General features: G+C 55.7%; 1 protein-coding gene across 3 annotated transcripts; it reads left to right on the top strand.

Moving 5' to 3' along the window:
- On the top strand, positions 1–27,042 carry OGDHL (oxoglutarate dehydrogenase L). 3 transcript variants are annotated; one of them, XM_005226582.5, is made up of 23 exons: positions 1–92; positions 3,318–3,522; positions 5,287–5,457; positions 9,066–9,168; positions 9,596–9,711; positions 9,859–10,013; positions 10,711–10,857; positions 12,572–12,662; positions 15,150–15,329; positions 15,478–15,606; positions 16,483–16,662; positions 16,933–17,085; positions 17,804–17,906; positions 18,034–18,162; positions 19,187–19,337; positions 20,903–21,030; positions 21,907–22,085; positions 23,441–23,512; positions 23,632–23,757; positions 23,865–23,937; positions 25,164–25,327; positions 25,512–25,666; positions 26,305–27,042. In XM_005226582.5, exons 2-23 carry the CDS (start codon positions 3,319–3,321, stop codon positions 26,426–26,428), a joined length of 3,033 nt encoding a protein of 1,010 aa, XP_005226639.2. In that variant the 5' UTR covers positions 1–92; position 3,318; the 3' UTR covers positions 26,429–27,042. The 3 variants fall into 3 exon arrangements, with proteins under 3 accessions (XP_005226639.2, XP_010819017.2, NP_001179635.2); XM_010820715.2 differs by lacking the exon at positions 1–92 and adding an exon at positions 99–184 and having other exon boundaries at positions 17,005–17,085; NM_001192706.2 differs by lacking the exon at positions 1–92 and adding an exon at positions 138–184 and having other exon boundaries at positions 26,305–27,041.

Here is a 27,042-nt window from a genome sequence, read left to right as displayed (position 1 = left end):
CGGGGCAGGGCTGGGCGGGGCGTCCTCAAATACGTCAAGACGCGTGGAGTCTCCCAGGCGCTCAGCCCACGTCGCCGCGTCTCGTGACCCAGGTAATTGGTACCTTGCGCTACGCATCATCTGCTCGCAGCCCCCTGACCCGCAGCCTCTGGATCGCGCTGCCGCGCCGACCCCCACCGGCCGGGTGAGCGCGGCGGCCCCTCCCTTCCAGGTCCCTGCGCCTCCTCTCCTCTTGCTGTCTCTCGGGCCTCCCCTCCGGTCCTCTCTCTCGGGTCCTGGGGCGCCGCAGCCCGGAGCCGGGGCCCCGTGAGGCGGGAGGAGTGAGCGTGACCTTGGCTCCGTCTTTGGCTGGCTGCGGCCTCCCCAAGGACACCCCCCAGTCCTTCGCGTTCATCCAACCCTGCGAGTGCAGTTCTTGTGAAACGTTTTGCGTAAAGGAGCGAAACTCTACCGGTGGGGTTTTAGACATCAGCATTTGGTCTCTAGCCCAAGACTGCAGACTGTCCACGCCTTTCGTGGCCTGGGGAGGGGCCTACTGCCCTTCCCTTCCTGAAGGAACCTGGGCTGCGGAGAACATCGCTGGGGATAGGGATGGTATAGCGTCATGTGCTTGGTGGGACAGGCAGGCAGCTTCGAAGTCTCAGGACCTCGTGGGGGGAGGCGGGAGGTGGGCAGGGCCCTTATATACGGCTTTAAGCGCGGTTTCTGCTCACAAATGGGGCAACTGAGGCCCTGAGAGAGGCAAGACTGGCCTCAGGTCAGGCCCTGAGAGAGGCAGCCAGCCTGAGAACTGCTTCTCCATCTCTCAGGGAAATGTGGGGGATGAGACGAGGTCCCAGCAGGGTACCATGATGCCCATCCCTGCATCCCCTCCCCACATATCCTGTAGCATGTTAGGACAGGCCCCTTTTACCTTTGTCCTTTTCCCTCCCCTGGGCTTTCATTCAGGCCCTCCAGCTCTGCCAAGGAAATAAGCACACCCCCTTTCTGCCCTGCTTCCTACCACAGGGTCTGCCTCCTTGACCTTCTCTTGGGTTCAGTAAACTAAGGTTGGGACTTGTTCCTGAGAAAAGGCCACCCAGCTCCCAGAACAGGGTGCCATAGTAGGCCGACAGGAGGGTGAGTCTAGGCTCTGCTGCTGCCCAGCTTCCCCAGGTCTGGGGAAGGATCTGTTAACTGATCTCTACAATGGGCATATTGCAGAGCAGTCCTCAGCGAGGCAGCCCAGATAGGGGCTTATGTGAAAGAGGCTTGGTAACCAGGGATTCTGCAGTTGTTCTGGGAGTGGGGAAGGGGATGGTACTGACTTTGTCCTTAGGGAGGAGACCACCAAGACCGGTCCAGAGCAACCTGCCTGTTAGTCCACTGGAGGCTGAGCTGGGCTCTTCCCTTTCACCTGAGTGGGCAGGGCAGGCTGGGACTTTGACTGCAGATACTGAGGTTGACTCTGTGCCCAGAACCTCCAGGGCTCCTGTATCCCCAAGCCCCGCTGGGGTTGGGGCAGGGGTGGTTGGCTGGTTGCCCTCCTGTCAGGCTGGGTGAAGGCCGCAGCAATGTGCCGTGGCTTTCCTGATTACTCAGTATTTGTAAAACACAGTGTTCCTGCGCTGGGCTGGGCAGGACACAGGCAGGCTCATCCCTGCCCCTGCCCCCCTCACCCCCCGCCCCAGGCCATCCCATCTCCCAGTGGGAGTGGTTGCTGGCAGGAGCAGCTCTGTGTTTACACATGACTGGGCAGTGAGGGGGGCACGGGCTCCGGAACCACAGGGCCCCACCGCTCGCCAGCTTAGCCTTGCTGAACCTCTGTTTCTGTATTTGTAAAATGGGACGATAGAGTGCCCACCTCTTGAGACTGTTGAAAGGGATGGAGGAGCCCAGTGCCTGCCCCCAGGTCAGTGCTCGCTCACTCTGCTCTTATTCTCATTCCCACATGGGTATCTTGCCGTCAGGCTTTCTTGCCTTAGGGTGCAGATGTTAGAGTTTCCGCATTGGGTTGTTTAGCGTTTTCTGATGTTCCGGGCCGGTAGCACCTAGGCCCTATGGCCGTCTGGGCAGGGGCAGCACCCCTGTATTTGCCCAGGTCTCAGGGGCTATTAGAGATTGAGAAGGGGTTGGCACCCTGACCCTCTGACCGCAGATCTCAGACCTTGAGGCCCCACCCAACACCTGGAGGGTGCCACTCCAGGAAGAGCCAGCCCCTGGCAACCCTCGCTAAAGCCTAGTGCCACTGGGCTGGTGGGGCGGGACAGGCCGCTGAGCGTGTGGAAAGGGAGCTTCCGGCGCCTGGGACTCAGGTTCCGGCTGAACCCATCTCCTTCCTCCCTGCAGTGCAGTGCATTTTTGCTTTTAAATTTTCCTTTGTTTGGACTTGCCCTGAGGAGCCCACTGTCCCTCACTCAAGGAGACCGCCCTCCCCTTCCCTTGCCTCCTGTAAGTTTGGAGGGAAAAGCGGAGGAGATGGGCTAGGAGGGCTGTGCCCTGCCCTGCCTTGGAACATGACTCCTTGTAAAATAGAAGGTCCAGCCAGCTGTTTCTGGAGACTTGGTTGAACTGGTGGGAAGGGGAGTGCCCTGTGGGCTGGGCACACCTGGCCCCAGGGGCATTGACTTCCGGCCAAGCCAGGCAGGGAGGTACACTTTCTGAGATTGAGATGCCTGCATGGCCCCTGGTGGTGTGGCTCTGGTGCTACCCCCCACTCACAGGCTGGGATTCTCTGGTCAGAAGGGCATCAGCAAGTATTCAGAGGGAGCTGTTCTGTGTTCGGGCAGTGCTGGGAAAGAGAAGGGAGCTCTGCTTACAGTTGTTTTGGAGGGCATTATGAAGGAACAGAGGTTCTAAGAGGAGGCTCTTCTCTTAGAATCTCTGTCTTCTGGGCTGGGGGGAAGGAAGGCCCCCCACCCCACCCCGCCATATAGACATAGACTCCTGAAAGCCTATTGTTCATGCATTTTTCCTGGGGAAGAGCGGGTGGCTTAGTGGGGTCAAGGGAAGTCACTCGTCACTTTTGGTCACAATGACCAGAGATCCAGCAGTGCCATGGGCCTTGAGATAGTACAGCTCGCCAGACCCCTTTCTTCTGGCGTTTTCCTGACCAGGCATGGTGCACCGAGTCCTTGAAGGACTTCCCTGCCTGGGTTCCAGGGTGGCTAGGGGGCCTGGCCAATTGTCTCTCTCACCAGGGACTTGTCTTGTACTACCTAGCCCAGGGTCACCTGCCCGGTAAGCCCACTAAATGCCGTGTGAATGGACACGTGGCTGCCAGAGCCTCCTTCCATCCTGGTCCTGTGGCTTGTTTCTCTCTTATTGCCTGTGTCCAGGATGAGTCAGCTGAGGCTGCTGCCATCCCGGCTTGGGACACAGGCCTCAAGGCTCCTGGCCCCACATGGAGTCCAGAGGTTCAGCTGGTGCAGCAGGTCATCTGGGCCACCAGCTCCCTTCGCAAGCAGCAGAGCTGGAGGTGGTTCCAGTTATATGGAGGAGATGTACTTCGCCTGGTTGGAAAACCCCCAGAGTGTTCACAAGGTTGGTACCCCTCTATGTGGGGGAGAAGGTCCTGAGGGCTGTGGAGGGGGCAGTGGGGAGAAGCAACTTGCCTGCTGAGTGACCCTGGGTAAGTTTCTTTGCCTCTGAGGTCCACCATGTCTTCGTTTGTGAAAGAGTTGGTCCTCATATTAGGAGAGGAAAGCTCATTGCTCTGCTGTTGCGGAACCAGCCAGTGGTCGGGGGTCTGGCTTGAGACGCCCAGATGATGCCCTGCTCAGACACCCTGTTTCTGAGAGCTGCCCTTCCCCTCTGTCATGCTGCACTGTGTCCAGGTAGCCCCTGTCGTGTTGTTAGGAGTGTGAGTGTTTATATGTATATATTGAGCCGGTGGAATAAGTACACACTGACGGTAAAAAAATAATAATAATGAAAATGAAAAAGTAAAATCAACTGCCAGGGCAAAAGTAGAAAGTGAAGCTGCTCTCTGTCCATTCACAGTCCTCAAAGGAAAGTCATACATTCACATGACTCAAGACAAAAAGTATTAAGTTCTACAGTGAAAAGCCTTCCTCCCATTCCATCTGCTCAACTCCTACCTGTCTGGTCCCCAGTCTATTCTTAATTTCTTCTGTATCTATTCAGATTTTCTTTAGATAAACTTACTGCAAACATAATTCTGGATTTCCCTCACCTTTACACAAATAAATGACGTGCAGTGTCCACCGTTTTACCGCAGGCTTTTTCCATTCAGCATGCATCTCTAAGACTTTCAGTGTCAGCACCTTAAGAGCCTCGTTTTTTCCCCAGCTGCGTAGTATTCCACTGTTTGGATGGATGGGCCACACGCATCCCCAAGGACGGGCATCTGGCTCACCTCCAGCCTTGGCTGCCACGCCTGGCGCTGTACTGCGTCATCTTGTGTGTTCATCACCTCAGGAGTGTGCAGCTCACCATGGGATAAATTCCACAAAGTGGAGTTGCTGGGTCAGAGGGCGTCTGGACACATAATTTTGATGGATGCTGCCCAGTTGCTTCCCACAGGGTGTGTGCCATCTTATTCTCCCACCAGTACCGTGTGAGAGGATGCCAAGGAAAGCTCTTCCACGTGTGTTCTGCTGCGACACAGAGGTGCTGGTGCATTTGTCCATCTGCTTTTGGTTTCTGCATAAAGAGTAGCAAACCATGCATCCTCTTCTGTTTTGTTCCTTTACAACATATCTTGTCAATATTCCACAGCCATAATAATAGATGCATCTTTTTTTAAAAATACTACATAATTTTCCAGAATCTAAATTTACCATTTATTTAAATGGTTTCATATTGATCACCACTTAGATTGTTTTTATGCTGCCATTTTTATAAACTCTCCTGCGGGGAACGTCCTTGTACCTGTAGGCACACACCGGTCCAAGTACATCTGTAGAATCAATTGCTGGCAGTGGAATTTCTGGTTCAGAAGATACATACATTGAAAGTGTTGAGGACCTGCCTGCCAGATTGTCCTCTACAAAGGCTGCCTCTAACCCCAGTGTGTGAGGGCATGTTTCCCCCAGGGATAGAAGTCTCTTTCATGCCTGAAGCCCCTTGATCACAACTTATAACTCCCCTGCCAGCCCTCTACCAAGCTGGGTCCTGGAGAGATCTGAGCTCTGGATGGGGGCCTGGGCTGGTTGAGAGGGATCTCTGGACAGGGTCTTAGGAAGGTCCTGAGAGCTATGGTGATGAAGGAAGACCATGTCCCCTGGGGTCCCAACTACTCTCAGTCCCTAACTGGGCTGTTTTCTTGTTTCTGCCCCCGTCCAGTCCTGGGACAGCTTCTTCCGGAAAGCCAGTGAGGAAGCCTCTTACAGCCTGGCTCAGCCCCAGCCCCTTTCTGTCGTCTCTGAAAAGAGACTGGCAGCATCCAGCCGGACCAAGACCAGTAAACTGGTGGAAGACCACCTGGCTGTGCAGTCCCTGATCCGGGCCTACCAGGTGAGTGACTGGGAGGGTGCAGGCTCCTGGGTGGGGCAGGCGCTGATAACAAGAAGACTGGCTCAGCTCCGCGCCACCTCGGAGCCCTTCTCCGAGCCCTCTGTGGGTGGCTCTGACTCCCCCTCCTGCTCTTTGCCACATTACCATTCACATCACTTGCCATCTCCGTTCATTTTTTGTGCGGACTGGTTTGTTTGTTTGTGGTCTTTCTCATGGAGTGTTATCTATCTCCCACAGCACTGTGCCCAGTACCTGGGGGGGTACTTAGTGAGTGATCAGTTTCAGTGAGTGTTGAATGAAAGATGAATACACTGATCCTTGTTAATGTCCGTTTTCTCCTCTTGACTGGGCATTCCAAGAGGACAAGGCTGATGTCCAGCATGTGCTTAACTAGTGTGTGTGGAACGAATGAATGAATAAATGAATAGTTCATTAAGCAGCTCTCCCACCCATCAGTTGCTCTGTCCTGGAGACTTAGGCTCCCTGTGGCTGGGTTCCCAGGCTCGGCCCCCGCTATGTCAGAGTCCTGATGATATTCCCTATTCTTGGTCTTGACTCAACAGTACTAATTGGAGGGCTGTTCTGGGTGTTCACTCCATAAAAATGTAATCATTTAGGATCTCTCTGGGAATTGGCAGCCGAAGGTATTTCATAAGAGAAACTTGTCTTGAAGACATGCAGAAGGAAGGGTAAGGGCATCCTGGCAGAGACTTGGTGGGAGGGTGTCGCACAAGCTGCTGCAGGAACTCGGGGGGAGAGGGAGGCCTTAGCAAATGGAAAGGGCACCTTGCCCCTGAATGAGGCACTCTGTGTGGGTTGGCAGCTGCCCACCCAGGGCGTGCCAGCTGTGCTGGGGCGGAAGAGGGACAGTGCACAGGATCAGGCTCCCCTATTGGCCTCAGGACCCGTGGATCGTGGGCCACTTGGGAGCAAACAGCATTGGTTGTAATGATGTTTGTCTTGGCTGGGTAAGAGGCAGGAAGCTCTCTAACTGTTGACTTTGAAAAAGAAGAACAAGCAACATAAAACTTTGTATGAAATATAAGGTATCATTCACAGTGTGGCCTGAGGGCCTTATCTTCCAAGCATAGTCTCAGTTCTGCAGCAGGTCTGTGGTCTTTCGTTGTCTGAGATCACAGCACCAGGGTCCTTCCAGCAGGTTGGTCTCTGGATTCAGGAAGGTTACCTTGTACTGGCTTGATAAAAATCTGCCTGATGGTGAGTACTTACTTATGGGGTGGGCTGCAGCACCTCACAGGCCAGCTTGGGGCTGAGCTCTGGTTTGACTCACCTGCATACAGCACTGAAAAAAAAACCCAAGCTGCTGCTTATTTGCAAACATATAGAATGTAGAAGAATCATGTCTCAAACCCTCAAGCCCATCATTACAGTGCCGCTCTTGATTCATCTTACCCACCTCCGGCTCCACCCCCAGGCCACTGATTATTTTGAAGCAAATCCCAGATGTCATTTCATTTCATTCATTGAACGTTTCAGCATGTATTTCCAGAGATAAAGTCTCCTTTAAAACTTTACAAATATACATAATGGCATTATCACTGCTAAAAATAGTAATAATCTTTAATGTCATCAGATACCCAATTGGTATTCATTTGTGCCTGTTTGTCTTAGGATGTCTTTTTTTTGCTTATTTGAATTGAGATTCAGATAAAGCCACCGGTTGTGATGTTGACATGGCTCTTAAGCTCTTGTTCTCCGCTCCGCAGGTCCTTCTGCGTTTCTTTTGTGCTCCTTGTTTGTCCTGTAGAGTTTTCTCAAGTCTGGATGTTGCTGATTGCATCCGCATGGTATCACTTTGTCTGATCCTTTGCCCCATGTAATTTCTGTAAAGTGGTGGTTATATCTAGGTGCTTGACCCAACATAGATTTGATTTCTTTGTTGCAAATCAGCTTCCTGGTGGTGATGGCACTTCATCAGTTAGTAGCTAAGGACGATAATTTCCTGGATGCATTAAGTCATTAGGAGCCGTAAAAGTGGTGATAGTCTAATTCTGTCTTTGTTTGGTACCTGGAATATTTCCGTGGGGAGAAATTTTCCTTTGTTAGCTCCATTTGGCCTCAAGTACAAATTGTATAGGGAAGGTAGGATCAGTGCTTGATTTTTTTCCCTTTTATTGATGGATTTTCAAAATTATGATTTGGTTCCCTAGCATCTTCCAAATATGGCAAATAAGGGTTTTTCTTCTTTTTCTTAGTATGATATGAATGCATGGATTTAAACACATTTGATGAGTTTCAGTCTGCTACAGATATTCTCCTTGTTGTTGCTCAAAATGTGTCCTTATTCCCAGCCTCAGTGGTGTTTGGTAGGATAAGATGATTTGAGTTCATCTTGTATATTTCTAATAAGCCAGTTCTCCAGGGGGTGAGGGAGTATTTGCTGTTATTGGTCTGGTCATGACTTTTGGGTTCTTTTGATGGTTAGAGACAGGAAATACGTAGTTTTTTTTAAAGATACCATACTTTATAGGTTTGTACTGATGCTTCTATACACGTCAAATATAGGACTTAAGGTTTGTCTTTGGCCTCATCAATCTTATATCACCATCTCCTTTTAAAAATATCAAAAGTAGAGGTTCTCAAAGATGCAATACAATGACTTATTTGATTTTTCTCATAATCCACACATGGCAAGGTACGGATACAATCCTAGTACTACCACTGCTGGTTGGTAACATAGATGGATTTATGATCTTTTATTTCTGCAGTCCTGTTTGCCTTTGGGGAGCATTCTGTTAGTCAATTGAAATAGTTCCTCTCTATATAGTTATGCCACAAAATGGATGCATTAATTCATTTATCTTACTTTCAATTTTTAAAACTTAATTTTGTTTTTAAAAAATTTATTTATTGTTTAATTGAAGGATAATTGCTTTACAGAATTCTTAATTTTGTTTTATAGTGATATAAAATATTTATAAGATTCCAAAAGCAAGATATAGTCTTAAAAGTCTAGCTTCTAGCCCTGACACTCTGCCCTATTTTGTCCTTTCTCTGTAGGTAGTAATTTTTCTTATTTTTTGGTTTTATTATTTTACTACATATTGTTCTAATGCACACATTTATTTGTAGACATTCAAATAGATACAAATATATGCAAGTGCATATATTTACTTTTGTCTTTCCTTTCTTAGATGATAGGTAGTTTATCACAAGCATTTTTATGTAATTTGCTTTTTTGTTTAAGAATATTTTGTGGAGACAATCTCATTGTAGCGGTTAGGAATTTTCCTCATTCCTTTGAGCAACTCTGTGCCCGCGTGAATTTCCCATATCCATTTGTCGGTGTCCTGCTGATGGACATTTGGGAAGTTTTAGAACTTTGCAATTACTAATAGTGCCATGGTAATTATTTTTGTGTACGCGTTCTTTCCTGTTTCTGAAAACTGCACCGTGTACTTTTAAACCGAGTTGAGCTCCTGCCACCTCAGTTGCTGTGCTGGGGTTTCACAGGCCTGCTAAGGCCTGGGTGCTGGGAGTGTGGAAACTTGAAATTCTGAAGCCAGAAGTGAGGGGCCCAGAGTCTCGGTCTTGGTGGGGTCTGCCCGGCTGTGCCCCACTCTGCCTGGGCCTTTCCTCCTCTCCAGATCCGGGGCCACCATGTGGCCCAGCTGGACCCCCTGGGCATCCTGGATGCGGACCTGGACTCCTTCGTGCCCTCAGACTTAATCACCACCGTCGATAAACTCGGTGAGAATCAACACCCTCTCCTGTTGCCCTGGCAACGCGAGCCAGCTGATGCCTGTGCCTAGTGAGGGCACTGAGCCTGCGGTGCCCCTGGGTCTCGGGTCTCAGCCATCAGCCTGAGAGGCTTTCTTCTGACCCTCGCCCATCTATGCGTCGGGTCCCTGCAAGGGAGGGCTCTCCATCCTCCCCAGCTGGTGCACGCACTCAGCAAGTTTGAGACACCTGTCCAGGCCCATCCTTGTGACGGCAAGCTCGGTTCTGACTCTCACGCCCTGTGCGCTGTGGACAGAGGGCCCTTGACCTTTAGGCTGGACATGGTGGGAGGGTGCTGGAGCACTGTTAGGAGGTCTAGGGATGCAGCTAGGCTCACCTGCGCCTCACCTCCCTTTCTCCTGTCTGCCGCCCTGACTCTGCCCCACCGGCCTCCCAGCCTTCTACGACCTGCAGGAGGCTGACCTGGATAAGGAGTTCCAGCTGCCCACAACCACTTTTATTGGAGGCTCCGAAAACACCCTTTCTCTGCGGGAGATCATAAGGCGCCTGGAGGTGAGCACGGGCAGGCGTGTCGGGCACACCTGATGAAGCTCTCCAGCGTGCCTTAGAGGGAGGGAGGGCACTGCCTTTCCTGTTCCAGACCCCGAGGCTGTCCGTCGTCTTCCTGGCTCCTCATGGAGTGCTCCCCTGTCCCCACAGAGCACATACTGCCAGCACATTGGTCTGGAGTTCATGTTCATCAACGATGTTGAGCAGTGCCAGTGGATCCGGCAGAAGTTCGAGAGCCCGGGCGTGATGCAGTTCTCCAGCGAGGAGAAGCGGACCCTGCTAGCCCGGCTAGTGCGCTCCATGAGGTCGGGCCCCCAGCACCTCCCTGGAAGCCCCAGTGGCTGGGGGGCCTGCTCCAGCGCTGTCTGAGACATCCCAAGCCCTAGCTGATAAGGAGGTACCTGGCAAGTGAAGGCAGGACTGGGTGGGGCTCCAGGAGATCATGACACTGAACGAGGATGGAAGTGACATAAGGATGTCCCTGCGTGGAGTGAGTGTAGCAGGGGCTTCCTGCAGGTAGGGCAGAGCTGGACTTCTGTGAAGCTGGGTCTGCCTAGGACCGTGGGGCCCTGGAGGAGCCCCTGACCCAGCTGCTGGGAATAAAGTGGCTCCCTGAGAAGTGACATGTGGGCTGGAATTTGAATTGAGCCAGAAGGAGGTCTTTGGAACATGATGAGAGGGCTCCAGGGCACCTGTGTGCTGGAGGGCAGCGAGCCGAGAAGAGTGGAATGGCTAGTGGCAGGAGTTTGACTGGAAGGGAAGAGAAGGTGGTTACTGGGAATGGATGCAGCCAGAGGCCTCCAGTTAACTGGGAGGAGCCTCAGCCTCCCCCAGACCTATGCTCCTTGCTGGTGGGGCATCATGGTGTCTGTGCCAGGCCCTGGACTGTGCAGAGAGATGTGACTTCGTAGCTTCCTCTGTCCTGGCACCCTATTCCAAGCCCTCAGGAATAGCCCCCACGAGCCCCTGCCTCACCACCCCTTTCTTCCCCTCCCCAAGCAGGTTTGAAGACTTCCTGGCCAGGAAGTGGTCTTCTGAGAAGCGGTTTGGCCTGGAGGGCTGTGAGGTCATGATTCCGGCCCTGAAGACTATCATCGACAAATCCAGTGAGATGGGGATCGAGAACGTCATCCTGGGGATGCCCCACAGGTGGGTCCTCCCTGCCTCAGCCTTGTGCTTCTGAGATAGATGTGAGGCTTTGAAAGTCAGAGTAGGGGTGGTGTTGGGACCTGGGGGTAGAGGCAAAGGGGTCTGGAAAGTTCTGAGTCCCTGGGCCCTGGCTTGCTCATCACAGGAAGAGCCGAGCGTGTGGCCAAAGCCTCTGGAACCGGGTTCTCTTGGGCTCAGTTTCTCTCTCACCACACTGCCGCCATCCCCAGCAATACTGAGATGACAGAAGGGGCTATGTCATGCTACTTGAGGTTCCTGTGGAGTGGCACAGCCCAGGAAAGTGAGGGCAGAGCCTGGACATGTGGGCCTGGGTTGGCCTCACCTGGTAGGAGGTCTCTGGAGGTCAGCTGAACGTCTCTTTCCCTGGCTGCTAGCTGACCACTCATTTCCCTGGGACCGTGATAAAGACTTGGAAGGTTGGCCTGGCCACTGGGCAGTTACCTCTGAGCTGGAGCCTGTGGGATAATGAGGAATACAGCCAAGGCGGCCAGGGGTCCTGCTGAATGGGCAGGGACAGGACATGCTGTCTGTCTGAGGGGCAAAGCCTCGGTATTTCCCATGCCCATTTCCAGCCGCTCACAGGGGGCCAGTACCCTACTGCTTCAGCACTGGGGCATCACGATGAAGTGTGAGGAGGGTCCCCATCCGTGGGCTGGCCTGCCAGAAGTCCAGGCTTTGTCTCACAGGCTCTGTGCCCTGGAGGGAGCAGAGAGGACCCCGTGGTTTCAGGACGGCATGGCTTCAGTAGAACTGTGGGGGGTGGGGAGAGAATGGTGCTGGGCCGTCGGGCAGCTCTGAGGCTTTGTGATGGCACTGCACGGGCTCCTGGCCTGAGGAGGCTTCTCGGAGCGGAGGACTGCCCTTGGCCAAGCCTCCATGGTTGAGAAAGGGCCTCTGAGACTTGAGGGCTTTCCCCAAAGGGGCTGAGGGGTGTCATCTGGTTCCTGTGTCCACACAGCCCTCCCTCCACAGAACAAGAGAGAAGCCCACTGGAAGAGGGCTGCCCTTCTGTCACAGGGCCCTGTGGGGCTGGAGGTCACACCAGAGTATGTGCAGACCTAGGGCTGGCATCTGCTGCTGGGCTGTGGGAAGCGAGTTCTGAGTCACGCCTTGTGCCTGCCTCAGGCTGGTGTCCACCCTTGATTATATTGCCCCATGGTGGGAAGTTCAGGCTGGACTGGAGAATCCCTGGACCTAGCTGCTTCCCCACAGCCCCCCTGGACGCCCCCTCCCACCCACCAGACCTAAGCTCGTCTGGACAGGTCCTCTGGTGACTCCTAAGGGCAGAAATGTCACCTCTTCTGTATCCTGCTCCAAGATGCTGCTAGGCTGGGCTGGGGAGCCATGTGGGAGTGGTTGCGTTGCGTTAGCAGGTTGGGGTCAAGATTCTGGGTTGGGCTCAGCTTTGGGGTCAGGGAGGGGGTGAGTGGACACTCGGCCATGAGGCTGGGTGGCTCCCTGCTCGTGAAGGCCTCCTGAGTCTGAGGGGTGTGGGTGTCTGCTGGCCAGGGAGAGCTGGCCAGCCAGAGCTGCTCACATGCCTTGCAGATTGAGACAGGGTCAGAGGGCTGGGGTCCCAGTGCCCACGCTGTTCCTGCTGGGTCCTAGGTGGGCAGGGAGCATGGTTATGCTGGGGTGTGTGGAGGGAGGTGGCCTCTGTGCCAGGTGAGAGCACTGTCCCCTCTGGCCCCAGGGGCAGGCTGAATGTGCTGGCCAACGTTATTCGCAAGGACCTGGAGCAGATCTTCTGCCAGTTTGATCCCAAGCTGGAGGCGGCGGACGAGGTGGGTGCCAAGTGTGGGCGCCAGAGCCCCTGGAGAGCTGGGTATGTGGGAGATGGGTAGCCATGCAGAAGAGTGGGAGAAGGGCCGGGGTGTCAGTGTGAGGCTCCTCAGGTGCTTTGGAGCCAAGTGCTCTGATCTCGGATAACTAGGAGAATCCCTGGATGATCTGGGCCAACCTGCTCTCTCCAGCCAGGGAAACAGGCCCAGAGAGGTGCAGGGGAGTGCCTGAAGTTACTCAGTTCAGCCCCAGTGGCTGTGTCTCTGTGCCTAGAGTCCTGCCTGCCTGCCCGTAAGGACTCCTCACTCGCTTGTTTGCCCAGCACAGTGTTGGGAGGTCAGGACAGTTTCCTGTGCCCACTGATGAGCAGAGGGTACAGCTTTCCACCCTCACCCACTTCCTAGTATGTTTTCGTGTCATGTAGGCTGCGTATCCCATGATTTTGTGCGTGCTGGGCCCTCAGTCACGTTGCCGTCATCTCTTCCTCTCGCTGTCTCTTTCACGTCCTGCCCATCGCCCCGTCTGATGGCTCTCCTGGTCCTCCAGGCAGGACAGCTGTCTGTGCCTCCTGTGTGCTCCCTTTGCCTGAAGAACCATGTCTGCTCTGGCCTTTTCCGTTTTGTGTGTGTGTGTATGTGTGTGTGTCTCTTTTCCCATCCAGGCTGGTAGCAAGGTGAGGGCAGGGACTTTACCCCGAAGCCTCAGCACCCAGCACTGGAGGATGCTTTGTTAAAATGAGCCACGTTAAATGACTGCTCTAGAGCCATCCAGCACGTTAGACCAGAGCGGGACTAGAATCCACGTCTGCTGGCTCCCAACTCGCGATCTTCCCACCATCCATCCAGCACGTTAGACCAGAGCGGGACCAGAATCCACGTCTGCTGGCTCCCAACTCGCGACCTTCCCACCATCCATCCAGCACGTTAGACCAGAGCAGGACCAGAATCCACGTCTGCTGGCTCCCAACTCGCGCTCTTCCCACCATCGTGTTCACTTTGCTCAGGCACCTTTGTTCTCTGAGCCTCACTTTGCTTTCCTGTAAAATGGGGATAAAAATTCCTGGTCCCAGAATAGGTTGTGAGCAATTACAGATGACGTGAGTGAACTGTAAAACCTGGCCAAAGAGCTCTTTAAACAAGTTTACTTTTTTCTTAATTGAAAAAACAATGTGAGCATCATTTGAAGAAAAGATTCATAGTGAGAGTAAGTTTCCCTTCTGAGGCTGCTTTCCTGCTCCCCGGAGGCTGTGCTGTGGTCAGTTTTCATGTTAAGGTGGAACATTCCAGAAATGTGCCACGCAATGCAAACGCATGTAGGCGTCCAGCACAGCCTTGTTTGTAAGAGGCCAGGGGAGCAGCTCGAGACGCCGCTGGGCGCCTTGCCGTTTTCCCTTAGTGAGCCGCCACAACACGCCAAACTCCCGGGCTTCTAATGCCCCTCTGGTTTCCACTGTCTCTTGTTGACGAGCATTAGGTGGTGGAATGAGTGTTTTTGCACACATGTGTGTGCATTTCTAGATAGTGTCTGAGAAATGTCGTGGCTGAAGCTGAGGAGGCAGGACTGAATTGCCCTCCAAACAGCTTGCAGACAGCGGCGAGTCTGCCTGCTGCGAGTCCCAGGCCACGCCCCGCTTCCCTTACTCCATCCAGCCTTTCCATCTTTGCCAATGTGATAGGTCCAGAAGTGACTGCATTTGAACAGATTTCTCTGCTGTGAATGTGAGTGTCTTCTCACGTGTTTTAAACCATGTATGCCTTTTCCTGTAAATTCCTTTTCCTGCCTTGTGCTTATTTTTCCCTGGGGTCTTGGTGAAAAGTGCTTTACGTATTGAAGGAGTTTGCCCTTTGCTTGCATTTGTGTGATAAATATTTTCCCAGCTTGATTTTCTTGCCCCCTAATACTGTGCGTGGATCTTCTTCCCCCTTGACAAATATATTAGATTTTGGCCGTCTTATCCTTTGTGGCTTCTGAGGTTTGTATGTTGTTTGGAAAGCCTCCTCGCTCTAAGACCATAAAGTGTGTCATGTTTCCCTGCTACTGTGCTTTTGTCTGTTGTGTGAACATTCTTGCTTGCTTTGGTGAAAGGACTTTAGTAGGGGTCCTGCTCCAGTGTTTTCCCAGAGGCCCGGCCCATGGTCTTAACTCCAGTTAAGAGCTGTCCTTCGTTTCTTGGCCTTCACTGTCGCTGGCCCCGTCCTAAGGCTGCCTTACCCGTCCCCAACTCTGCCATCATTCACGCGGAGAGTATGGTTGCTGATAATGTACAGGGGCTCTGATGAGGGATCACGACCCAGGGAACCTGCCGGCCGTTCTTAGAGCAGCTAGAGGACAAGCAGGGCGTGTGCCAGGGTTGGGGGAGGAATGCAGGGGTGAGTCAGGGACAGCACGACTTTCCCAGGGAGCAGACTCCAGGGGATGTCCCAGCCCCACTGTGGACTTGCATGTCTGGGATGGTGGGGACCTTCATCACAGGCCACCTCAACCTTCAGGGCTCCGGAGATGTCAAATATCACCTCGGCATGTACCACGAGCGGATCAATCGTGTCACGAACAGGAATATCACTCTGTCGCTCGTGGCCAACCCCTCCCACCTGGAAGCTGTGGACCCCGTGGTGCAGGGGAAGACGAAGGCGGAGCAGTTCTACCGCGGGGACGCCCAGGGCAAGAAGGTGAGCTCCTGGGCCCCGAGGACCTGGGTTCTGTGGGCCGGGCTCCTGAGGGGTGAGCTCCGAGGGGTAGACTCCAAGGTTCAGGGTTAGGGCTGGGCGACACAGGCTGGAGCATGGGGGCCCTCCTGACTGATACCCTGTCCTGCAGGTCATGTCCATCCTGGTCCACGGGGACGCCGCCTTTGCTGGCCAGGGCGTGGTCTATGAGACCTTCCACCTGAGCGATCTGCCCTCTTACACCACCAACGGTACCGTGCATGTTGTCGTCAACAACCAGGTGAGGGCCAGGGCTGCGTGCCGGCCTCGGCAGCGGTACCTGTTCCTGGTCCAGGCAGCACTCTGAGGAGAAGACAGGGATAGTCCTGCTTCTAAGCCCACTGCTCTGCCACTTAGCAGAGCGTGCCTTCAGCGAGGTGCCTGACCTCTCAGCCTTGGTTTCCTGGTCTGTGGAATGGGAGGAGTGTACATCTGTGTGTGTGTCTCTGTGTGTATCTATCTCTCTGTCCTTCTCTCCCCCATCCCCATGTATGTGTGCACACACACACATATATATGATAAAGCTGTAGGGATAGAGGAAGACGGGTACAACCATCACCTACCCCAGAGGCTGCACATATAAAATTAGATGCTGCCTTTAGCTCCATGTGACCCAGTCTTAGAACACGGCTCTCACAGCTTTTGCTTTTAAGGCAGCTGTGGTTAATGACAGCTCTTCTTCTGAACCTGTAAAGCCCTGGGTTAACGACTTTATTTGCATAGTCATTTAAGTCATTTAATCTTCACAGTATAACCCTGTGAGGTAGGAATTTAATGAGCCCTTTTAATCAATGAGGAGACCGAGGCTTTGGGAGTTTAAGTGCCTGGCCCAAGGTTGTATAGTTAGTAATTGGTGAGACTGGGTTTTATCCCAACTTGGGCTCCCTGCTCCCACTGTATACAAACGATTGCAGGAGAAAGAGCGGGTGTGATTCGCCTGGTGGTGCTGCTGTCCCCGTGATTTCAAGGTCACCCACTGTTACCTGGTCATGTCCCCATCACCTCCTGGCCATGCCTGATGGACCTCAAGGCAAAGGCACCCCTTCCCCAGCTGCCAGACCCCCGGCCTTCTAGGCAGCTGTAGCTGTCCAGCTCTCAGTGCCTCCTGCTTCTGCAGATTGGCTTCACCACGGACCCCCGGATGGCCCGCTCCTCCCCGTACCCCACCGACGTGGCCCGCGTGGTCAATGCACCCATCTTCCATGTGAACGCAGACGACCCAGAGGCTGTGATATATGTGTGCAGCGTGGCAGCCGAGTGGAGGAACACCTTCAATAAAGACGTCGTGGTAGACCTGGTGGGTGAGGGGGGCCCCGGCTGCGTGGGCTCAGCTGTCCCTGCTGTGCCAAGCTCGCCAGGGCTGCAGCATCTTCAGTGGTCAGAGCTGGGCAGCAGGTTGGGTGCCACTGGGCGCAGTCTCTGCAGAGGCCTGGGGGTGGGCATTTGGTGGCGGGTGACCATGAGAGCTGCTGAGGTTTGAAGGGTGTGGCCGGCCAGGTGTGCCCCAGTGGCAGTGACTGTGTCAGCCACGCTGCCTGGGCGTGGGGACCCACCCTCTGCCCCGCAGGTCTGTTACCGCCGGCGTGGCCACAACGAGATGGACGAGCCCATGTTCACGCAGCCTCTCATGTACAAGCAGATCCACAGACAGGTGCCCGTGCTGAAGAAGTACGCGGACAAGCTCATCGCTGAGGGCACGGTCACCCTGCAGGAGTTTGAGGTGGGCCCCGTCAGCACCGTGCTGGAGCCGAGACTCTGAGGGGCTGCTGATGTTACCAGCCCAGGGCTGGGGGCTGGCGATAGCCCCAGTTATCCAGGGGGACAGAGGACCAAAGACACTTGGTGGGATTCAGTCAGTGTGGTGATGCAGGGAAGCCCACCCGAGGCAGGAGTCCAGGAAGGCTTCCTGTGGGAGGCGGCCCTGAGCCGGGTTGTCCCCAGTGTTCTCTGTGGATATGCTGGCCCTCCCTCTTTCAGGCGCTCCGAGAGCAAAGACCGTGAGTCTTTCCTGGGCTCCCACAAGTCCTTGCTGACTGCGATCCCATGGACTCTTTCCAGGATCCCCTGAACTCTGGGACTTTAAACTCTGGCCATAAGGTCCCTCTTGGGCTTCCTGGTAGCTCAGTTGGTAAAGGATCTGCCTGCAATGCAGGAGACCCGGGTACGATTCCTGGGTTGGGAAGATCCCCTGGAGAAGGGAATGGCAACCCACTCCAGTATTCTTGCCTGGAGAATCCCATGAACAGAGGAATCTGGCGGACTACTGTCCATGGGGTCGCAAGAGTCGGACATGACTTATTGACTAAATCAAATCAATCAAGGTCCCTCTGGGTTAGGGGAAGACCATTCCTCTAGAATACGGTCAGAAGGACCAATCACTCAGCCTGTGACTGCCCAGGGCATCATTGCCTCAATCCAGGCCTTCACTCTTATTTCAGGAAGAAATCGCCAAATATGATCGGATCTGTGAGGAGGCGTATGGCAAGTCCAAGGATAAAAAAATCCTGCACATAAAGCACTGGCTTGACTCTCCCTGGCCTGGTGAGTGAGCGGCGTGTGGCTGAGAGCCCCCTGGGGCTGTGGGAGAGGCAGGCCTAGGGAGATGGGCTGGTCAGGGGAACTGAGGCCCCACCGCCTCCCCAAAGTCACAGAGTCTCTGCCCTCTCAGGCTTCTTCAACATGGATGGGGAGCCCAAGAGCATGACGTGCCCAGCCACAGGTGTTCCTGAGGACACGCTGACCCACATTGGTGAAGTGGCCAGCTCTGTGCCCCTGGAGGACTTTAAGATCCACGTGGGTGAGGTTTCTGTCTGGCATGGGCCACTGTCTCAGACATCAGGCCCCAAGGAAGTGGTGTCAGGAGTCAGGGAGGCCCAGCCTCATCCCTGCTTGGCTGTGGGCAGACCAGCTGAGCTCTCTGTGCTTCCCTCATGCCCATGAGGGATCTGTGATAATAACCCTTCAGGTGAACAGATGTGGGTGCCATGCTCCCCAGTGAGTGCCGCTCACAGGCCTCCACGGACACCTTGGGCTTCCCCAGTGCCTTTGTTAGGGGTACCCCTGGGTTAGACAGGAGGAGAGTAGGGGAAAAAAAGGCTTCCCGTGGAGGGGGCAGTTGGGTCTAGAATTCCGGGGGGCAAGTGGACAGATGATAGAGGGTGACCCTGGTCTAGTAGCTGGCCACTGGCTGTGCTTCTTGGCTGTAGCTGTTGTGGCCTCCACTCAGGCAGCCTGAAGAGCCCCTGTGGTGGTAGTGGGGCCCCCGTGCACCCTCTGAGCAGGCTGTGAGTGTTCCAAGAGGATTCCACCACTTCTGGGGCAAGCCCAGGTGTCCTGGGGCACCGGCTCTGTGTGCAGTCACGGCAGGTCTGTGTGGGTGTGGGGCCAACGGCAGGCCAGCCTGGGCCAGGAGCCTGGGCTCAGATCCAAGCACCTTCTGTATGAGGGAGAGTGAGTGACTTTCCTCTCCTGAGCCTGTCTTCTCATCTGAAAGGCAGTGAAAGTCAGTACCTGCGTTTCATTGGAGAAATGTGCCCTGCTCAGCGTGTGTGGCACGCGCGCGTGGCTGACGCTCACCTAGTGGCACCTCCTCCTTCCCGCGGGGACAGAGGCAGAGGGGACATACGTGCAGGCCAGCCTAGTGCATTGGCTGGGGTGGTGGGGCTGGAGGAGGGTCCCCTGTGCCCTGCCAGGCCCCTGGCTTGTGTGGGGGGGTACACAGTGAATATGCACACACCTGGTGTGGGGCCTGGGGACCATAGCTGTCCCAGGCGAGGTGGCCAAGCTCCTGCGCCCCTCAGGCTGGCCCTTCCCTCCCCCAGGCCTCTCTCGAATCCTGCGGGGCCGTGCAGACATGACCAGGAAGAGGACGGTGGACTGGGCGCTGGCAGAGTACATGGCCTTCGGCTCCCTGCTCAAGGAGGGCATCCACGTGCGGCTCAGTGGGCAGGACGTGGAGAGGGGCACGTTCAGGTGAGGCTAGGGGGCGGAGGAGCCCAAGCCCCGTGGGCATTAGCCTTGCCGCTGGGGAGAGCTGAGAGTTCGGCTGTGCTGGGGGTCTCTCAGTTGGCCCAGGGACTTTGGATGATCATTTCAATGAGGGCTAAGAGGAAAGCTTCTTAGAACTGATTTTTTTTTTTCAATCCCTGGCTGAGTGTTATGGTCTGGAGGAAAAACAGAAACCACCGGCCACCGTGCAGGAAAGACCCACTTTTGTTTTCCCGACACCCACTGGCAGGACAGCTGCCTCCACACGGCTCCAGTAACTTGTGGCAAATCAAGGACAGGTCCAGGGCCACTGGAAATTGGCACACATTGATCTATACATACTCCGTTAAATTCACTGGTGTCCTAATCACTGTTTCCTCATCAGCCTCCCAGGCTTGAAGGCTGGATATGTTTCAGGAATGACAGGTTAATAACTTGGCAATTCGAGTGATTGTTAACTCCAGTGTCCACAGATTGATTTGCTCATTGTGTGTTTTGCTGAACTTCCTCAAAGGATTTTCCTTGTCGGACCAGGTGCTACAATGAGCTGCATCCGTGCCTCACTGAGGAGACGCACATGGTATTTCTAGGCTCTGCCCTCATGGTCCACCATTCAAAACTAAGGAAGGAAAATCTCAGAGTCAGAAGGGATTAAAACAGTTGATTGGCTGTTTGAGCCCTTTGAATAGATCTGGAACACCTATGGTTCAGCAAATGGAGAACAGCTCAAAGAAATACTTATCAGATAGCCAGGCCATCTGAAAGCTCCTGGCCTCCTCTCTGCCCCATGGGGCCAGCATGCAGAGCTGACTGCTCTGCGTAAGCTCTTGGTTGATGTCAAGTCTTCTGGTCATCAATGGTCCTCAAGATCTTTGTTTCCCTTTGAACTACTGTCAAGCCCACTCCCCACTGCCGTCTTTCTTGTTTGCAGTTTAGAGTTCAGATGAGGACTTTACACTTGTTGGCTGTCCCCATCACATTCCCTCTGTTTGAGACCCCGGATGTTTGGGATCTCAACTCAGTCTCTGCCATGTTAGTGAGTCCTGGAGATGTGGCTTCCAGAATTCAGTAGACTGTCCGTGCCTCCCTTGTCCCTCATCACCGCTGGCCCTGTTCAGCCAGGGCTCAGGGGGCCGCTCCCCTGCACCCTGCGTTGCACGTCAGTCCTCGTGAGGCTTGGCGTTCAGCCAGGGGCCCCTCCTTATGTGCTGCAGTTCCTGTCTCCTGTGATCCTGGGAGCTAGCAGGGTGGGCAGGGGGACAATGCCCCTGGAGTATGGCTTCCTAGGGCCTCAGGTTCTTTCTACCCAGGGCCTGGGAGGTTGGCATGGCTGGTCTCATGGGACCCTCCTTATGTAGGAAGCTGAGACTCTTCTGTCTGTGCTCCAAGACCCTCGGGGCGTGTGTGAGGCGGGTGCTGCTGGGAGGGGAGGCTGCCCAGAGGAGGGGCCGGATGGCCCTGGCTCTCCGCGGCGGCCGCCAGCCGGTGGGGCGCTGCAGGTGTCTTGGCCAGTCCGCCGCCTCCCACCGTTTCTTGGTCTGTCTCTCCAGCCACCGGCACCACGTTCTCCACGATCAGGACATCGACCGGAGGACGTGTGTCCCGATGAACCACCTGTGGCCTGACCAGGCCCCCTACACCGTGTGCAACAGCTCCCTCTCGGAGTATGGAGTCCTGGGTGGGTCAGAACTGCCTGCAGCTCAGAGAGGGTCTGGCCCCTCAGGGCATTTTGTCTTTGTTGTTTTGACCACGGTCTGGAGCTGGGAGGGGCTGAAGGAGCTTGGAGGCCCCCGGGGGGACCTGGCTCATGGGACGGCCCTGAGGGGCAGTGGTTGGGCGGCCTCCACCTGAGGCCACATCAGAAATGTGGTCCTGTCCCATCTGGCCCTCAGAGGGCCAGTTGAGGGTCAGTCTTGCCTGGATGGGGACTCTGGATACCAGAGCCTGTCCCTGGGTGGCATCAGTGGGCCCAGACAAAAACCCCATTGAATCCACTAGGGGCCACTGCTGCTGGCTGGCCCTGAGCCTCCTGGCCTGGCCACCTCCACATTCCTCACCTGCCTCGTCTTCTGCGCCACCGCACCCAGGGGCCCTGTCCTCAGGCTAGGCTCTTCCTAGGCTCTGGCTCCCCAGACTATACCCTCAACTCTCCCTTGGCTCAGCCTTTAGCTGCCCTGCTTCCTCTGAACCTGCCTCCTCCCGGAAGCAGGAACCCCCGATACTGGCCACTCCTGGGGAGCAGCCTCTGGGGCTGGCCCTGCGCCCCTGCTCATTTTGCAGGGCCTCCTCGGCAGGCGGCCCCTTCGGCCTCTGCGGGGATCTTTGGACTTGGCTGCTGGTCTAGCTAAGGCTGAAGCCAGCTGTATGCGAGGTCAGGGCTGAGGTTGGCATCTCTGGGCCTGTGGTCAGCTGCCCCATGGAGTCCCCGGATCTTCCGGCCTCCAGGGAAGGATGGGCAGGGCAGGCACGGTGGGTGAGGACGGGCTGGGCTGGCCGGAGCCCCAGCCCTTGGTGAGAGCGTGCGGCAGGCTCTACCGCTGTGTCTTCTGTTTAGGTTTCGAGCTGGGCTACGCCATGGCCAGCCCCAATGCCTTGGTCCTCTGGGAGGCTCAGTTTGGTGACTTCCACAACACGGCCCAGTGCATCATCGACCAGTTCATCAGCACGGGTCAGGCCAAGTGGGTGCGACACAATGGCATCGTGCTGCTGCTGCCCCATGGCATGGAGGGCATGGTGAGGGCCGCCGCAGGAGGGCGTGGCTGGCCTGGAAGAGGGTGGCTGGACCCTTGGCCACTTGCAGATTGAGGGGGTCGTGTGCCTTCCAGCCCCTGGGAACCACAGGACGCAGGGTGGGGCCTGCGTGGGTCTGTGTCAGCACCGCTGAGGATGACACTACTGCTCTCGGTCAGAGACGGAACGGACGTGTCCGTGTGCGTGCTGTGTGCCAGCTCTCTTTAAAACCTCTGTGTAGCAACTCCTCCAATCCTTACAACAGCCTAAAGAGGCAGGTCCTGTTCCCACTTGCCAGATAAGGAAGCTGAGACACAGAGAGGTAGAATAGCCTGCCTGAGGTCACATGGCCAGCCGCTGAGATTTGAACCTCTGTTGTTGGGGAGCCACATGTGGGGGAGAAGGAGGATATGCAGGTCATCAGGGGAGGGGAGGGAGGCGCATCGTGAGGTCCCACCCTGGTGGCTGTGTGGCCTGACCAGGTAGAGAATGGCCGGGGCTTGGTCACTGTCTGGCTGGAATGGATGTCCTGCTCAGCTTGGACTGGTCACACATTCAGGGGTTGATCAGCACTGCTCAGAGCTAGGTCTCATGGTGCTGGGCACTTCCCATGCCATGTATTGTCGTGTGGCATCCTCACCAGATTGGTTCTGTTCCCGTTTCACATGCGAGGAGAGAAGTCCTGTGACTGCCTAAGGTCCCCCAGTTGTAGAGGAAGCTGGCTTCTCACCTTAGCCAGGCTGGATGAGGAGCCGAGCTGGCCTGGCTGGTACCTGTGGCTGTGGGTCCATGGGGCTTTGCCCCTTAAGGGAGGGGCAGCCACCCCTGTCCCACGGGGAGCCAGCTTGGAGGACAGTGGGGTGTCCTGCTGTCTTATGGAGCGGAGCAGCCGCGTGGCTGAGGGGAGGAGGAGGAGGCAGACCTGGGTGTGCAGTGCCCCTTCTGACTGAGTAACCTTGAGGTTGCTTCTTAAAGTCTTCGCCCTTCACCTTCATCTACGTCACAGAGCTGCTTTCAGGGCAGAGAATGATGTGTGTGAGGCCTGTAGAACCATGTCCGGCACACAGGGAGCACTCAGCAAATGGTCACTGCTGCAAGGCAGAACGTTCTAGAGAAAGAGCGTCTTGGCCTTTTCACTCTTCCTTCTGCCCTGTGTGCTCACACGGTTTGGCTCTGGCTGGACCCTCCTTCCTGCTCTTCCCACATTCCTTGCTTTTCCTATGGTTCAGATTCTGGAGTTAGGCATCTCCTCCAGAAGCGCTCTAGACCCTGCCCTGAGCCCCAGGTCCCCGTCTCTTGTGACAGACCCCTAATCCCCCGGAACTCTGGCCAGCCTGGCCATCTGGCATTTGTTCCAGGGCCCAGAGCACTCTTCAGCCAGGCCTGAGAGGTTCCTGCAGATGAGCAATGACGACTCAGATGCCTACCCTGTGAGTACTGCCCGCTCCCCGCCCCTCCCCAGGACAGGGCCACACGCTGCTACTCCTGGCAAGGCCAGGATATGGGTACCACAGGCAGGTCCCCTCCCAGCTGCACCCTGTCCCTCCAGGCATTCACCCAGGACTTTGAGGTGAGACAGCTCTACGACTGCAACTGGATCGTGGTTAACTGCTCCACGCCGGCCAGTTACTTCCACGTGCTGCGCCGGCAGATCCTGCTGCCCTTCCGCAAGCCGGTGAGCCACCCACCCTGGTCATCGCTGGGATAACGCAGGGGTCAAGGGCAGGGTGCCCTGGCTGAGTGGGGGCAGGCCGGCAGCCAGCCACCGTGTTTCCCTTCCAGCTGATCATCTTCACACCCAAATCTCTGCTGAGGCACCCAGAGGCCAAGTCCAGCTTTGACCAGATGGTATCTGGTATGTGCCTGGGCAGGTTGGGGAGGTGGCTGATGGGGGCCCATGGGGCAGCCTCTGTTTCTGTGGCTCTGTTGGCCCTGTAGCTTCTGACACAGTCCCTGCCAGCAGCTGGATTGGGAGGTTGGTGCAGCGGCCAGATGTCTGGGCCTGCCTAGGTCACTTGGGCTGAGAACCAGGCTCAGGAGCGTGCACTAGCTCCCTGTGGCTGCTCAGGAGGGCCGGCCTGGCTGCGCTGGAAGAGCTCAGAGGCTGGAGGTCTGCTGCAGCTCTGCTTGGTTCATGGGATGCTGAGTGTCAGTCATTCATCCATCATTCATGAGCCCAACAGGCATCACTCATGAGCCCAACAGGCATCACTGACCCTGGGCACCTGGCACCCCCTCCAAGAGCTCTCAGCCCTGGTGTTGGAACTGAGATGTGACCCAATAGAGGATGAAGGGGGCAAGTTTAGGGCCTTGAAGCTGGTCATAGCAGAGCTGTCTGGGAAAACGGTCCTGGGCTGTAGGGGAGGGGCGGGAGCTGGTCCGGGGACCTCAGTGGCGTGGGCAGGCGCTTGTTCTCACTTGCGCGTGTGAAGGCATCTCCTCAGATGCGGCCGGTGGCTGAGCCAGCAGTGCAGAGCCCTGGTGTTGGGCTGGACCGTGTGGGCTGAACCCTCAGTGCTGGTGAACCCTCTGCCTCAGGGTCCTCACCTGGGATGCAGTGACCTCACAATAGCTTCCCTGCCACCTGGCATGAGATCAGGAAGGAAAAACCTGTGGGACTCTGCTGGGAGCTGGGCTCTGGGGCTGAGGGAGGAAGAACCATGCCAGGGTTTACTTTCCAGTTTGATGACTGGGGGAATTGAGTGTGCGCGGAAGGTGGGCATGACTGGCTGGAGAGCAGGTCTGGGACAGACAACACTTCTGTAGATGGGAATGTGATGTCACCTTCTCTGTCCTCCCCAGGGGCTCTGCCCATCAGCCCCCATCACTTTAAACTTGGTGCTCCCAGGGCTTTGCCCGTGGCTGCAGCTGCTGTCTCCACTCCTGTCCCCAGGACGTCTCAGGGTGTCCACTGTCTCCTGTTCTGTTGTTTGGCTCAGGAGGTTCATGTTGCAGATCTAAATCTGGGGCTTGACTCGGTGGCCAAGGAGAGCCTGGAGGAGCCAGGAGTGTGGGCTGGATTCCCAGGCTGCTCTGGCCCCTCTGGGGGCCGACGCCCATCCATGTCCTCTTGGTCCCCAGGCACCAGTTTCCAGCGGGTGATTCCTGAGGATGGGGCTGCGGCGCGGGCTCCTGGGCAGGTGCGGCGGCTCATCTTCTGCACGGGCAAGGTGTTCTATGACCTGGTGAAGGAGCGGAGCAGCCAGGGCCTGGACGAGCTCGTGGCCATCACACGCCTGGAGCAGGTGCGCCTGGGCCCCTCGGCTGCTCAGCGTGGTGGGCGAGGCCCAATTGCCAGTCCCCTGGCTCTGGGCAGCGTGCCAGGGCTGGAGCCAGTGAGGAGGGTGGTGGCTGCTCTCTGGGGGGCCTGTCTGTGGGCAGACCCCCCTTCCCCTGGCTGTGACCTTCGTTCTTCCTGCCCTGCCCCAGATCTCTCCGTTTCCTTTCGACCTGATCCAGCGAGAGGCAGAGAAGTACCCGGGCGTGCAGCTGGTGTGGTGTCAGGAGGAGCACAAGAACATGGGCTACTACGACTACATCAGCCCCCGCTTCAGGACCGTCCTGGGCCGGGCGCGGCCCGTATGGTACAAGGCAGGGTGCAGGGGCTGCCCGCCACCCAGCCCTCGTGTCTGCCAGGGCCCCATCCTGGCCTGCCCTGGGTGCAGGGGCTGCCCGCCACCCAGCCCTCGTGTCTGCCAGGGCCCCATCCTGGCCTGCCCTGGGTGCAGGGGCTGCCCGCCACCCAGCGCTCGTGTCTGCCACGGCCCCATCCTGGCCTGCCCTGGGTGCAGGGGCTGCCCGCCACCCAGCCCTCGTGTCTGCCACGGCCCCATCCTGGCCTGCCCTGCCCCATTTGCTGTGTGACCTGGCACTGGCCACTGCCCTTCTCCGGGCTGTATTGAAACCCGAGGAGTTGGGCCCCCTAGTCCCTGCTGGCTCTGTGACTGTCAGTGACAGAGCATCTTCCCCATTAGGGATCCTCTTCAATATGGCCGTATGGAGAGCAAACCTTTGTGTTTGTTCTGAGGCCAGAACTCAACTAGAGAACCTCCTGCATGTCTCACATCTCCTACCTTTGATCTTAGGCCACTGACTTAGCCCCTTGGAGCCTCAGGCTCTTCATTCCTGCAGCTGGGTGACGATAAGCATAGACCCCATGCGGTCCTAGGGTAGCCGCGAAGCCAGCCCAGCCCTTCCCCTGAGCTTCTCTCTCCTCCTCCAGGTATGTTGGCCGAGACCCAGCGGCTGCACCAGCCACGGGGAACAGGAACACTCATCTGGTGTCTCTGAAGAAGTTTCTGGATACTGCCTTCAATCTCCAGGCCTTTGAAGGCAAAACATTTTAGAGCCTGAGTCTTGCTGTGGGGTTTCCTGGGGACATGGGGGATGTTAGGGGTTGGCTGGCTGTGCTGCCCAGGAGAGAGACTGTCAGGAGCCCCAAGATAAAACCTGCCCATATGGTGATTGAGGCCAAAATGCAGGTACCACCAGCTTCAGTATTAAGCCATCTTGGGCTTTGTGTTTATTTCAGAATCTCTTAGGGCTGAGAAGCCAGAGGTGTCTGATAGATGGGCTGTAGCTGTGGAGTGTTTCTCCAGCTGCCCTGGTCTCCAGGGTTTCATGTGGCTTGTCTGTCTGTGTCATTCACGTCTCTGCAGACAGCCAGCCAGCTACCGAGGAGCCCATGTCTTTGGTTTCTCTCCAGCCCGGCAGACTTGGCTGCTGCTCACGCTGTCCTTGTTCATCTGTAGATTGAACCACCGTTCTTGCTCTTAGAAATAGAGATTTTAGCAATGACAGCCGGGTGAAGCCAAACCATGGCAGGTGATTTATATGGGCTCTGTTTTATGGGGCTTGTCATAATGAGGTGTGTCAGCTTCTGTGTGAAATATGGTTATATTTACCGTGTACCAAAGTAGAAAACCAAATAACAGAGAAATTAAAAACTGCTTAACAGAGA

Source organism: Bos taurus, chromosome 28 (genome assembly GCF_002263795.3).
Source record: "Bos taurus isolate L1 Dominette 01449 registration number 42190680 breed Hereford chromosome 28, ARS-UCD2.0, whole genome shotgun sequence".
Taxonomy (NCBI): domain Eukaryota; kingdom Metazoa; phylum Chordata; class Mammalia; order Artiodactyla; family Bovidae; genus Bos; species Bos taurus.
The sequence above is the reverse complement of the archived record's forward strand: the minus strand, read 5'-3'. Positions and strand labels throughout refer to the sequence as shown.

Bases quoted from the DNA above. Each gene is read 5' to 3' on its own strand.
- OGDHL (XM_005226582.5), top strand. From the start codon at position 3,319: ATGAGTCAGCTGAGGCTGCTGCCATCCCGGCTTGGGACACAGGCCTCA. The intron at 3,523-5,286 runs GTTGGTACCCCT...GCCCCCGTCCAG, and splicing joins ACCCCCAGAGTGTTCACAAG to TCCTGGGACAGCTTCTTCCG. The intron at 23,758-23,864 runs GTGAGCCACCCA...TTTCCCTTCCAG, and splicing joins TGCTGCCCTTCCGCAAGCCG to CTGATCATCTTCACACCCAA.